The sequence below is a fragment of the Tachypleus tridentatus genome, chromosome 10 (assembly GCF_004210375.1).
Source record: "Tachypleus tridentatus isolate NWPU-2018 chromosome 10, ASM421037v1, whole genome shotgun sequence".
NCBI lineage: Eukaryota > Metazoa > Arthropoda > Merostomata > Xiphosura > Limulidae > Tachypleus > Tachypleus tridentatus.
The window spans coordinates 93,588,145-93,602,404 of record NC_134834.1 but is presented as its reverse complement, the minus strand read 5'-3'; the positions used below and the strand labels follow the sequence as shown (position 1 = coordinate 93,602,404).

Genomic DNA, 14,260 nt, shown 5'->3' with positions numbered 1-14,260 from the left:
ATGTAACAACCGTTTCCGGCACAAAGTACTCATGCAACCAGATCTGAAGATGTGTTTAGATCGGGAATTTAGAATGTTCAAGATTTGGAATATCCGTTCATTGGAAAACAAAGCAAGAAGACTTGAAACAAGTCACACTCTAGACGTGATAAGGAAAATGCGGCGTCTTACAAACGCAACAATCTATTAAAACAAAGTTCAATGACTAATGTTGCTTACCAGACGGTGGTGCGTAACATAATCAATAGAGATCTCCGACCACAAAAAGCAACTTACGTTGCACATACACACGTAGCTATTATGACATATTTGTTCAACCATCTATATTAAGATATATAGATCAAGTCATCTGTTGCAACGAGCTGATCGTTGAAACGGCCTTTGAGAAACCGTCATTTTTGTGTACTAGATGGCTCATGGAAAGCATGCACAGAGAATGAATGCGATTAGATATGACAGTGTTATTACACCGGAGAATACAGAACTACGCTGCAAAGTTAACGTCAAAGTCAAATGGCAGCATTGACCCAACGCTGTAGGGAGGCTTCAAAGTCGTTTTAACTCAATACCTTTGACATCGTACATATATAAGAGCCACCAGGTAGAGCAGCGGTACGTTTACGGACTGACAACGCTAAAATCTGGAGTTCTATTACCAGAGGTAGCTTTGCTCTAAAAGAAACTTATATAAGTTTTCGCGTGTTTATATGTGCACGCCTCTTTGAATAATTATTTAAATTTTTTCAAGTTATATTTTAAAATCAGCTTATTGTAAATCACTAAGATCTAAAATCGAAAAGTAAGATCTCGGAAGGTTTAAGGTTGTAAGATCACATAAGTTGCCTTAAAGACAGTTATTAGTAACATGGTAGCTTTTTCGAATTCCTTTTCCTCCCTCTTCCCCCACATACGTGTGTGTGTGTGTGTGTATGTCTACAAGTATTCTGCTTAGCACAAAGAAAGCAAAAAGATAAAAATCACTGATCTTTGGTTCCCCATGCACAATGGTGTAAAAGGTTTCAAAGTGTGGGCTTGTACGAGTGGCGTAGCCAGACTTTCCGTTCGAGAGGACAATAAATTATAAACATGAAATTGATCCTACATTTTTAATAAAATGGACAATGAAACAAACCAAATATAATAGTGTTTATAAAAGTTATATTCTTAATTTAATTACAGATTTTTTCAGATGAGGAGGGGGCGGGCCACCCCTTGAAAATTGTGAAGAGAGGCCTTATCCTAAATTTTCGTATAACGGCTGTTACCTAAAAAATAATAATACATCCACCAAACGGTTCCATTGTACAAAGTTTTATCGCTTCTTAAGTACGGCAATATTCACACATTGACGATTCAAAACCATTAGTAAAACTTGGCGCTCCCAGAATCGGGTGAGATAAGAAATATACGCCTGACGATAATTTTAGGAAAAACCTGTTATGACAGTTTACTGTATGATTAACGAGAAACATATCAATCATTTTCTTTTCTTGTAGCTTGAAAAGGATACCTAAAGCTCTATTTTTATTTAAAACTATCTCTTAAAACGTATATCAATTCTTCTTTACCGCTATCTTCTTTCTACATCCCATACGCTACACCTTCTCAAATAACATGTCTTCCTTATTAGCTAGCTGGACTTAGAAAAAGAAATCGATGAGTTTTTTTTTGCGTTTTTTATACAAAGCAAAGTTTAACATTTTTATTCAGAAACCATTTCAAGGAGCCTATTAAGGATTGGTTTGTTTTGAATTTCGCGCAAAACTACATCAGGACTATTTGAGTTAGCCATCCCTAATTTTGCAGTGTAAGACTAGAGGGAAGCTATTCATCACTACCCATCACCCACTTTTGGGCTACTCTTTTACCAACGAATAGTGGGTTTGTTTGTTTTGAATTTCGCACAAAGCTACTCTAGGGCTATCTGCGCTAGCCATCCTTAGTTTAGCAGTGTAAAACTAGAGAGAAAGCAACTAGTCATCACCACCCACCGCCAACTCTTGGCCTACTCTTTTACCAACGAATAGTGGGACTGACCGTCACTTTATAACGCTGAAAGGGCGAGCATGTTTGATGTGACGGGGGTTCGAACCCACAGCCATCAGATTACGAGTCGCGTGCCTTAACCACCTGGCCATGTCGGGCTTATACTGTATGTATTCTAACATTTGAATAATGGTAATATCTACTTGTAATTACTAAACAGTGATTTATTAGGCCTATGGTTTGCATCATGTTTCGTTCTTTTACGACTTTTTCTCAGTACGCTAAGCAGATATATTAAAATTCATTATGCAGTATTTATTCAATTATATCATAAGAATTAAGTATCAAAATATCTCCATATATTTTTCACATAAATTACTTTCAATAAATCAGAACAGCTGATAGAAGGCGAAGGCACCTTATCACAAGAAGTAATGGACACTTGAAATACCTCTTGGAAGGTAGCTATTGTTACAAATAATAGTTGTTGTTAGTTGGCATGCTTATTTAAATACAACTCATTTTAATTCACATGTTTTTCCAAATACAAGGTGACACTAAATCGAATTTCAATATGTAAATCAACAAGTCACGTGGCAACACAGCTGCTCTAAAGTTTTACTGGAACGGAATGTATCAGAAGCACGTTTTGAGATTGTTTAGAATTACATATATACCGCGATACTACTGAAAACTGGTAGCAAGATATGTAACTTTCCTTACAGATGCAAAATACTAGTACGTTCAGATCATAAAAATGTTATAGGTCGTGGATCTAGAAGTTCCAAGACGGAGATATTTCTTGGAACACGAACAAACTAAGATACTCGCAGGACGAAATGTGCAGGACGTCGTACCACAGCCTTGGTTAGCAAAATGCGGCGTCTTTTAACGAATGAACTCAGTGGCCAAGGAAACAGAATGTGACACAATCAAGAAAAATGTACACATGCAAATGAGGCCAACAGTATACAGTTAATGAAGACGAGGTTTCCGGTCATACCTCTCGTTCAATTGTTGCATACCTGAAATAAGTAGTTGGGAAATGGAACGGGTCTTAATACAAGTCCCCACGAAGACGTACCATTCAGCCTGCCGATACAGTGCCTATTAATTTCTGCTGAAATGGGAGTCGGAAAACCGTCGTCTTCGAATACAAGATGTATTGAAAGCAAGTAGGAAGAAGGGATTTTTTTTTTTAACGAGACAGTCTTATAATGCACCTGTCAGGATACACAATCAGCAGATAGAGCAGGACCAGACGTGGTGACATAAACTGTAACGACGTGGTGAGGCTCCAGAACTGTTTTAATGCAACTCAATACTCTGTAGAAGCGCTTACGTGTTTGCATCTAGCTTTAATTTTTCTGGGAAATCATAACATGTTACGTATAATCTTTGTACAAAAGAAGTAAATCTTTTCACCAAGGGAACATGATACTTTTTAAAATATTATATTTACGATAATAACAGAGTTAATACTGTGATAAATAAAAGAAAATTATTGTATTTACAGGGTTACAATTCCTGGACACCAAGGTACTCTGGGCAGTACTTTGGTACATGATGACCTAGGACCATGGCAGGCTTTTGGAATCGAATTCGTCTTGACGTTTGTTGTGGTGTTTACAGTATTTGCTACGCGAGACCCCAACAGAAGATCTCTAGGAAGTGATGCCCTGGCTGTAGGTATTGGCTATCTAGCCACATCTTTTCCTGGGGTAAGTCCAGATAGAATGTCTGTCTTTTTGTTCATTAGTTGTCGAGCCCGGTGTGACCAGGTGGTGAGAGCGCTCTACTCGTAATCTGAAGGTCACGGGTTTGAAACCCTGTCACACCAAATCTGATGGTCCTTTCAGCCGTGGGGACATTATAACGTGACGGTCAATCCCACTATTCGTTGGTAAAATAGTAGCTCAAGATTTTGCAGTGAGTGGTGATGACCAGCTGCCTTCCCCATAGTCTCTAACTTTCCCACTGCTCAATTAAGGTCGGCTACCGCAGATAGCCCTGGTGTGGCATCAAAACAAACCAAAGATTAATTGATATTAATCCACAGTCATCATATTTACCCCTTACCCACCTCTCCATAACAAAAATTAAATTATTAGCTGTTTCATTCTCCTATTATCGTATAAGTAATAACTAATGTTTGTATTTAAAGTTGATTGAATTCTTTAAAAACAAGAGGGAATCCTCAGTAGCCAGGGTACTTGAAATTTTGTTTAGGGAAGCAAGATTAGAGTATATTGACCTACGAGACCTTGAGCGTGGTCAAACAAATGAATTGAAAGGGTGTGTCCTCCTAAGTTCAAACACTCTAACTAGAACTCAAATTATGAGCCACTACAGCGTGGCTAAAACATGTGTTTTTAGTTAAGCACAAGCTACATAATGGACTGTCTTTGCTGTGCCCACCACAGATATAGAAACCATGTTTTTAGTGATGACGTACCGCTGTGACACTTAGGAAACGAGAGCAAAGAGCTATGATACCTTCAAGTTTTTCCCACATTGCAAGTAGTTACCAGTGGCGTTTTCACAGAAGCTTTTTTTCATAACGTGATTAAAAGTTGTAAAATTATTATATCGTATAGCATGCAAACTAGGCTTAAGTACGTCGCTGTTGATTTGAAACACTATGTATTATATTAGTAGCTATATATATAAGACATGATATTCTCGTTTTATTTTAAAATTTCTTGCATTTTTCATTTAATTAGTAATAAGACAGACAAACAACACAATTTAATAGCTACATCATTTTTACTGTAATTTAGTCTTCACAAAGAAAACCCAAATGAAGGATAAACAATATATGGTAAATCATTTTGTTGTTCTCTTATATATTGTTTCACATAATGTATATTACGCTGATACATCATAATTATTTTTGTACTTAGATTCTACTGAGGAATATATCATGATATGTTATTTACCGATTACAGTACTGTACCACCTCCTCTTTTGTTGGACTGCGTGTAGCCTAACAGTTAACATGTTGGGCTGTGGACCGAAGGGTCAGAGATTCGATACGGTCGTGTTATAAATTAACAGTCAATTTTACTATTGGATTCCAAACGTTGGTTGGCTGTCTTCTTTCTTGTCACTACTTTTTAATTATGAATGTCTGAACTTGAATCCCAAATGTCTCTGACCTGGATATTTAGTCAACATGCACATAAAGTATCATTCACGTCGAACATTTCTAACTTCGATTCCTTCCATGTAATTTAGTTTTATCCTAAATAAACATACCACTTGTTTTGCTGTGATATTGCCATTTTTGTCACTGAGTAGGATTGTGGTTAGTGTATCAGCTACTTTACATGTAATCCATGTTGTCAAAAGGGATGACATTCTGAATGCGTCCGTATTATCTCTGTTTTATTTAGCATGCTAAGAACTGACGTTCTGTTACTTCGAGGTGTAATTGCACCTGAAAAAAAAAAGTTCCTAATGGTAAAGAGGTTGGATAAGTTCTTACCTTCATTATTTTGTGCATATGGACTGTGCATGGATTAGTAGTTAATGTGCCGTACTGTGGATTCGAGAGTCCATGGTTCGAGTCCTACTGCCAACAGCAAGGAAACAATTAATGTTCCTCGTGTTTAAGGACGTGAATGTGCTATAAAAGTGTCCTTCAAATCCTAATATTCTATAATATGAGTTCAGTGGTATTACTTACTTTCTCTCTAGTCAGTTAATTTAAAATTACGGAAGGCTATTACAGATGGCTCTTGTGTAGTTTTGATTGAATATCCGAACCAAAACTAATACCTTTTGTGCACTATTTATTTGTCATGTATTTCATTTGCATTTTCTATCTCTTTGTCTTTCTAAGTAGTATAAGTGTTCATGAAAGTTATCATACGAATTTATAAGTATTGAGTGTGAGGTGTGCTTTAGAACGCCACACAAGATGTCCCTAAAGTCAGTACCCATAGGGTAAAGTACAGTTTACTCTTAATTTATTTATTATTCAAATTGTAAGCCAGTAACATCCATACACATACCAATTCTTGGTACACTGTGCCATCAGGGTATTTTCCATCCTGAAATATGTACAACTGACTTTATAAATCTGTTTGTTGAACTTTCAGAATATAATGTATATTTTTCTTATGAGTCTAGACCACTGGGACAACTTGAACATAAAATCATTAAAATGAATAACAAACAGAGTATTTTATGTGTTACATTAAATAATATGACAATAAGCTTCAAAATTCTTTATGACATCAATGATACAAAATAATAGGCGTCGAAACTGGAGGACACGAGTCCCCAATTTTTGACTCGGTTGTGAAATATACCTTTGAATGGGGTTGTTTGTTTGAAATTAAATACAAGGCTAAACAATGAGCTATCTGCACTCTGACCGCCAAGAGAATTGAAAGCTCTTTTCTAGCGCTAGGTGGCCTTAGATCCTTTGAGTGAAGAATAAAAAGTTCTGTAAAATTATCAGGGAAATTCGTTATTTCAATACAGCAAATAAAACGCTATTGTTCCTATTTCATCAAATTCAAATTTGCTTCTTCATCCCATTCTGTTTGTTTTTTTTTGAATTTCGCACAAAGCTACTCGAGGACTATCTATGCTAGCTGTCCCTAATTTAGTAATGTAAGACCAGAGGGAAGTCATCACCACCCACCGCCAACTCTTGGGCTACTCTTTTACCAATGAATAGTGGGATTGACCGTCACATTATAACGCCCCCACGGCTGAAAGGGCGAGCATGTTTGGCGCGATGGGGATGCGAACCCGTGACCCTCAGATTACGAGTCGCACGCCTTAACACGCTAGGCCATGCCTGGCCTTATCTGATTCTCTGATTCAGTATATAACCGAAGCAAGCAAGTTTAGATGAAAATTTTCAATAGCTCTACGGTGAGCCGGAGAGATTATAACAATTTTAAAAGGGAATTCGTTTATGGTACGTCATAACAAAGTGACAAAAGGGGTTATCCACACTTTGTCTTTCACTGCTAAGTTAGGGACAACTGGCGCGAAATTCCAAACAAATACGTTACTTTAACAGTTAGAACATTGTAGTTATGAATTCTGATAGGTTTGTTTGTTGTTAAGCGCAAAACTACACAATGAGTTATGTGTAATCTGCCCAACATGGGTATTAAAATCCGGTTTTTAGCGTTATAAACCTACAGCTTGTCGCTGTGTCACTGACTTTCAAGAGTTAACTGTTTAGACTATCACAATGAGTTATGTGTAATCTGCCCAACATGGGTATTAAAATCCGGTTTTTAGCGTTATAAACCTACAGCTTGTCGCTGTGTCACTGACTTTCAAGAGTTAACTATTTAGACTATTATTTCTTCACATGAAATAGTAAATTCCAAATACTTCGACCTCAGTTTTAGCCACTGTAATGGTTGCCGTAAAATACGAACATACTTTAAGACAATGTTGTCTCTCAAAACTGATTTTCTTGGTCATTTTATGAACAAATTTACAAGGAACTTGAATTGATTATATCTTTTGTTTCTTTACTTATTGTTAGTATCTTATTGTCTTACTCAGACGATATTTTATCTTCACCAATAATTAGATTTGTGTGTTCAAAGGTTCGATATTCCTTCACTTTGCGATGCTGTTTAAAGGATATATCTGAAGGTACTCCGTATCTGTGCTCTTCCCACCACAGGTATCTCAACCCAATTTTTAGCGCCGCAATCTTGAATACTTGTTGCTGAGCCACTGGGAAGAAATATAGTATGTAACAAGAGGAAATCCTCAGCAGTGGCAGCGCTTGAAATTCTTCAGGCAATATTAAAATAAATTAATCTGACACTTGTGTTCCCTTTTTTTATTATCTGTATTTTTGTGCGCCGGTAATACCAAGCGTGGGCGCGCGTATATCCAACTCAATTTTATTTATCATAAGGATCCCTACCAGCCTACCCTCAAATTGAAATTATTTTAGGGAGGATTAGAATAACTTAATTTATAAGACCTTGAAAGTGGTCAAGTGTATCAATCGAAAGAGTCTGACCTCCTAAACATAAAAGTGTAATTACATCACAAATCAATTAATAAATGACGGAGCTAAGAACTAAAAGTTTGTTGTTGAAATAAAAAAATAAGTTATAGTCGTTTTATAAGCCATTATGCCGCAGCCGAAAAAAACAAAGAAAGAAAAATATCCCGGTAAAGGACAGTACTTTTGGTTTTCTCGTTCACTTCCATATACAGTTTGTTTACTTATTTTAGTACTAAGTTACCCAATCGTTTATCTGCACTTTATTTATTGCGAGGAATTGAATGTCGAATTTTAACGTTGTAACTCCGTAAATATACATCTTTCTCTCCAGGGTATTTCCTGTTGTGCCTAACACAGTGGCAATTGTCATCACTCAAGCGAAGTATTATTTTTCATCTAGTTTTAATCAGTTGTAACCTTCGTGTTATTCAATAGCTGTCCTACATCAGTGTTAAAATTACCACTGCTTTAATTGCATAGCGTCTACAATAATGCAGTCTTTTTTTGCTACAAATTAGGAGGTAATTTATTGTTGTCCAAAATTAATTGCATTGTTTTGTGAAGGATTAAGCCCGGTTTGAACAAACTAACGCAATTACCTTCACCATTCCTTACAGCTAATCCTTATAGATTACTATCGTTACTTTACTGAACTTGAGTGTTTGATAGCGATTCCGCTAAGTTTATCTGATTTGTGAGATTATAATAGACGTCACTATACTGTCGCAACCACAAGGGAAATGCCAAGCTCCACTAATTTTCTTAGGGCTACTCCTCCATTTAAAGATAACTGCATAGCCCGATAAGCCTTCTTCCTACAAATTTTGTTTTTCTATACTGGCGTCTTTCCTTCAGCCAGTTGAAACATTTGCCCTTACTTATATTAATTGGAAGTTTTCTGACCGCTGTGAAAGGGAAGATAAACAGTTTGAAGACAATAGAGAGGGCGCTCTGCTTGACATAACCGTACTTTATCTAGCGGAATTTCATAGAACGTAGGATAAAGGTGGGGAAGGGCAAAATCTAAAGGTGTTACAAATAAAATTGTTCTAAGGATTAATACACAGTTTCGGATCTATTCCCTGGTTTCTGAACATTAACGATGTATTTCGTTTAAACAGCAATTACACTGACAGTAGTCGGTTTTGTACACCCAATATCTTGTAATCCTACCAAGTATATAGTGTAGATTTCCACTCAGGTAACTGTCTTTCTTTTCTATGATTCCTATTTTTGGGGCTTGAATTTGGCACTACAAACTTACTAGTCCTGGTGGCTAGGGTACCCAATCTTTAACTCGAGGATCACGGAATCGAATACTGTCACAGAATATGCTTACCATTTCAACCATGAGAAGTTGTGATGTGGATGTTTCAGGTTCCAACTCGTTCAGGGCATACATTGTATGTAATGTAGGTTTTGAACTCGTTCATAGTATTCATCGTATGTAGTGTAGGTTTTTAACTCATTCATGGAATACATTGTATGTAATGTAGGTTTTGAACTCGTTCATAGTATACATCGTATGTAGTGTAGGTTTTCAACTCGTTCAGGGCATACATTGTATGTAATATAGGTTTTGAACTCGTTCATAGTATACATCGTATGTAGTGTAGGTTTTCAACTCGTTCAGGGCATACATTGTATGTAATATAGGTTTTGAACTCGTTCATAGTATACATCGTATGTAGTGTAGGTTTTCAACTCGTTCAGGGCATACATTGTATGTAATATAGGTTTTGAACTCGTTCATAGTATACATCGTATGTAGTGTAGGTTTTCAACTCGTTCAGGGCATACATTGTATGTAATGTAGGTTTTGAACTCGTTCATAGTATTCATCGTATGTAGTGTAGGTTTTTAACTCATTCATGGAATACATTGTATGTAATGTAGGTTTTGAACTCGTTCATAGTATACATCGTATGTAGTGTAGGTTTTCAACTCGTTCAGGGCATACATTGTATGTAATATAGGTTTTGAACTCGTTCATAGTATACATCGTATGTAGTGTAGGTTTTCAACTCGTTCAGGGCATACATTGTATGTAATATAGGTTTTGAACTCGTTCATAGTATACATCGTATGTAGTGTAGGTTTTCAACTCGTTCAGGGCATACATTGTATGTAATATAGGTTTTGAACTCGTTCATAGTATACATCGTATGTAGTGTAGGTTTTCAACTCGTTCAGGGCATACATTGTATGTAATGTAGGTTTTGAACTCGTTCATAGTATACATCGTATGTAGTGTAGGTTTTCAACTCGTTCAGGGCATACATTGTATGTAATGTAGGTTTTCAACTCACTCATGGTATACATCGTATGTAGTGTAGGTTTTCAACTCGTTCATGGTATACATCGTATGTAATGTAGGTTTTCAACTCGTTCACGGCATACATCGTATGTAATGTAGGTTTTCAACTCGTTCACGGCATACATCGTATGTAGTGTAGGTTTTCAACTCGTTCATGGTATACATCGTATGTAATGTAGGTTTTCAACTCGTTCATGGTATACATCGTATGTAATGTAGGTTTTCAACTCGTTCACGGCATACATCGTATGTAATGTAGGTTTTCAACTCGTTCACGGCATACATCGTATGTAGTGTAGGTTTTCAACTCGTTCATGGTATACATCGTTTGTAATGTAGGTTTTCAACTCGTTCACGGCATACATCGTATGTAATGTAGGTTTTCAACTCGTTCACGGCATACATCGTATGAAATGTAGGTTTTCAACTCGTTCATGGTACACATCGTATGTAATGTAGGTTTTCAACTCACTCATGGTATACATCGTAAGTAACGTAGGTTTTCAACTCACTCATGGTATACATCGTAAGTAACGTAGGTTTTCAACTCACTCATGGTATACATCGTAAGTAATGTAGGTTTTCAACTCACTCATGGTATACATCGTATGTAATGTAGGTTTTCATTTTTACCTCCGCCACAAAAAGTCATGTTTTCACCCCTGTATGTATTTGTCAGCAAGATTTCCTGAATATGGCTTAATGGATTTGGACGAAAGTTAGTAGTCATTTGAACTATGACTCAACCTAGAAGTGATTAGTGCTTGGAGGGTCACGGTAAAGGGTAAAGGTCACAGCAAGGTGACTAAAATGAAATAATCCTCATCTGTTAATATGGGGTCCAATTTTTCACACTATTTTGTAACTTATTCAAATACAACTGGATTTTGATGAAACTTGGTGAACTTGTGTAGAATATCATTCTTCATTGTCCTGCCAGAATTGGTGTGTCTTTGTTGATAACTTTGCGCTTTACTGAGTGCTCCTTTAATTGTAAAAGTCTTTCTCTTCAATAGCCCCTGTTTTTAATGCTTAAAGTGGTTTTACATGTTTTACATTTCTCTAAATATTACAAAACAGTGTTCAATTCATAACTTAAAACAAATTGTTTAGTGTACTTGTATTGCTTAGTTTTAAACGTTACACTACAAATGGCTAAAGAATTAGTGAAATTAATTCTGAAGAAAAGTGACAGTTCATTTATGACCATTATAAAGTTATTTCTCTCTCTAAGCCTTTTAATATGTTAATGAGTGGCATTTATAAGACTTTTTATCTTACATGCTAAATACAGCTGATATTGAGAAGATTACAATGTTCATTCTTGACTTGTGGCAGAAAGGATCGTCTATGTGTATATTTGTATTTGTTGTATGTTTGTTTGATTATTGTTTAATTCTGCGCAAAGCCACACGGGGGCTATCTGCGCTAGTCATCCCTAATTTAGCAGTGTAAAACTAAAGGAAAGGCAGGTAGTCATCACCACCCATCACGAGCTCCTGGGCTACTCTTTTACCAACGAATAGTGGTATTGACAGACATATTATAATGAAATCGAAATGGCGAATATGTTTGGCGAGACGGGGTTTACAAACCCGTGATCTTCAGATTACGAGTCAAACGCCCTAACCACCTGGCCATAGCAGGCCTTCTGTGTATGTTAGGGTTAGTGCACTAATTCTGTTTGTCTTTATACGGACGATGCAAATAGAGTTTGTTTTTATTATTCTGTCCATCAGATATTTCACTTTTGTTTATCACTAAACACATAACTAGTCCCGGGGATTCGGATGCTCAGACTGCAATCTGAGGGACGCGAGATGGAATATTATTTCCAAACATGTTCATCCTTTCAGTCGTGGGAATGTAATGATATTACGGTTAATCGCACTTTTCGTTATGTTACATCATAGATATAGTTTAAGTAGCAAGTTACATAGATATAAGAATAAAGTTAAAATTAATGAAACCATTTGAATCGAAAACTAAAAGTGACAGAACTTAAAATTCTCCTAACAATCTGCATTGCTTTTAATAAATTAACGTCCTATAATTTCTGAAAATGTTGTTCTTAATATTGATTAACGCAAACTGTAGTTTAAGAAATGATCTCATGTTTAAAACGAAAAATAAACATGAGATACTTTATGACAGGAATTTCAATTTCATTAAAAATATTCATAATGTAGAATTCAAGAAATTAATTAAAGACCAGAGGAATTTTATCAGTAGATTAGAAGGGGAAAAAAACTGTGTAACGTAAGTTTGAAACCTTAGTTAATAAATACTCATATTATCACATTAACGGAGCTACATCAGAAAAGTGTAATTCTCGAAGAATAGGGCCTGGTATGGCCTAATGGTTAAGGTACTCGATTCACAATATAAAGTTGCGAGTTCTAGTCCCCGACGCAAACTATGCTCGCCTTTTCAGTCGTGAGACGTTATAATGTGATAGTCAATCCTTTAGTTGTTGGTGAATGAGTAGCTCCAGAGTTGACTAGCTGTTTTTCTTCTAGTATATTACTCCTAAATTAGGGGCTGCTAACGCAGATAGCATTCATGTAGTTTTGCACAAAATTCAAAACAAATCAAAGAAAGTAATATAACTGTAGAAGTTGACATTAACTTGGATGAGACAATGAAATATTTAATCAATCGAGGACCAACTTTTGCAGTCCCAACTAGATCAGATGATGAAAAAGAATTAGACATTTTATAATCGTTAAACCAAATTCTCTATAGTATTCGACAACGACAAAAGCATTCATTTAAAAACAGGGGTGGAAGTAGCAGAGATTCGTCATAACAAAGAGTTTGTTTTTTAGTTTTGCACAAAGCTACACAAGGGCTATCTGCGCTAGTCCTCCCTAATTTAGCACTGTAAGACTACAGCTAGTCATCACCACCCACCGCCAACTCTTGGACTACTCTTTTACCAACGAATAGTGAGATTGACCGTGACATTATAACGCCCCCGCATTAAATCATTAATAACAGGTTCGGCATACAACAAAGAAACATGATGTGTGAAAAAAATGATTTTAGAGCAACTAAATATGGTTTGTTTGTTTTCGGAATTTCACGCAAAACTACACGAGGGTTATCTGCACTAGTCACTTCTAATTTGGCAGTGTAAGATTAGAGGGAAGGCAGCTAGTCATCACCACCCACTGCCAACTCTTTGGCGTTTCTCTTACTAAAGAATAGTGGGTTTGACCGTAAAATTATAACGCTCCAACGGCTGAAAGGAAGAGCATGTTTGGTGTGACGGGGATTCGAACCCGCGATCTTCAGATTACGAGTCGAGCGCTTTAATCACCTGGTCATGCTGGGCCTGTACTGAATTTATAGGATATCGATAGTTTTTGATGAAGCTATGAAAGTGAAATATTAAGCTAATTAAGATACATTTTGGAGACACAGGCCATTATTTTCCTCTTCGTTTGAGGTTGGTATGTTTGGGTAATATATTAGACTAGCCTAAGCGCTTTCAACTCTCAAAAGATATGCATCTTATCAGAATTTATAAGGAAAGAGGACATTTCGATCACTGTTGTGCAATAACTGAAAGCTCTTTGAAAATATCAGTTTTTAGAGTGTTGTGGTCAACACTTAAAAATAACTGTATTTTATTCAAAGTTGTTAAAAATGGGCCGTGATTAACACAAACAATTAGGATTTCTTTAACAGACGGTAACATGTAGCTACAACAACCAAATATTTTTGTCATCACTTAATTTTCATAAAGTGTATGCTCACCTGGAATCACCAAGCTTCTTCCATTAATAGAACACAGGTAACGTTCCTAGTGCGCGGTTACATGGTTAAGATAGTCGCTTCTTAGTCCAAGTCTCTTCTTATGCGGCCATATGTATTGGTTGCTGTAAGTATCTTTTCCCACTAACACACAATCGTTATTGGTATCTTATCTTAACATAAAATCAAATAGAAAG

General features: G+C 36.3%; 1 protein-coding gene across 1 annotated transcript in view; it reads left to right on the top strand.

The window, feature by feature from the left end:
• Positions 1–14,260, top strand: part of LOC143229887 (aquaporin AQPAe.a-like) — a 77,383-nt gene that overhangs the window by 43,629 nt on the left and 19,494 nt on the right. Inside the window, exon 2 of the mRNA XM_076462753.1 lies at positions 3,503–3,707. Coding sequence (XP_076318868.1) covers positions 3,503–3,707 — 205 coding nt within the window. The remainder of the gene's footprint in view (positions 1–3,502; positions 3,708–14,260) is intronic.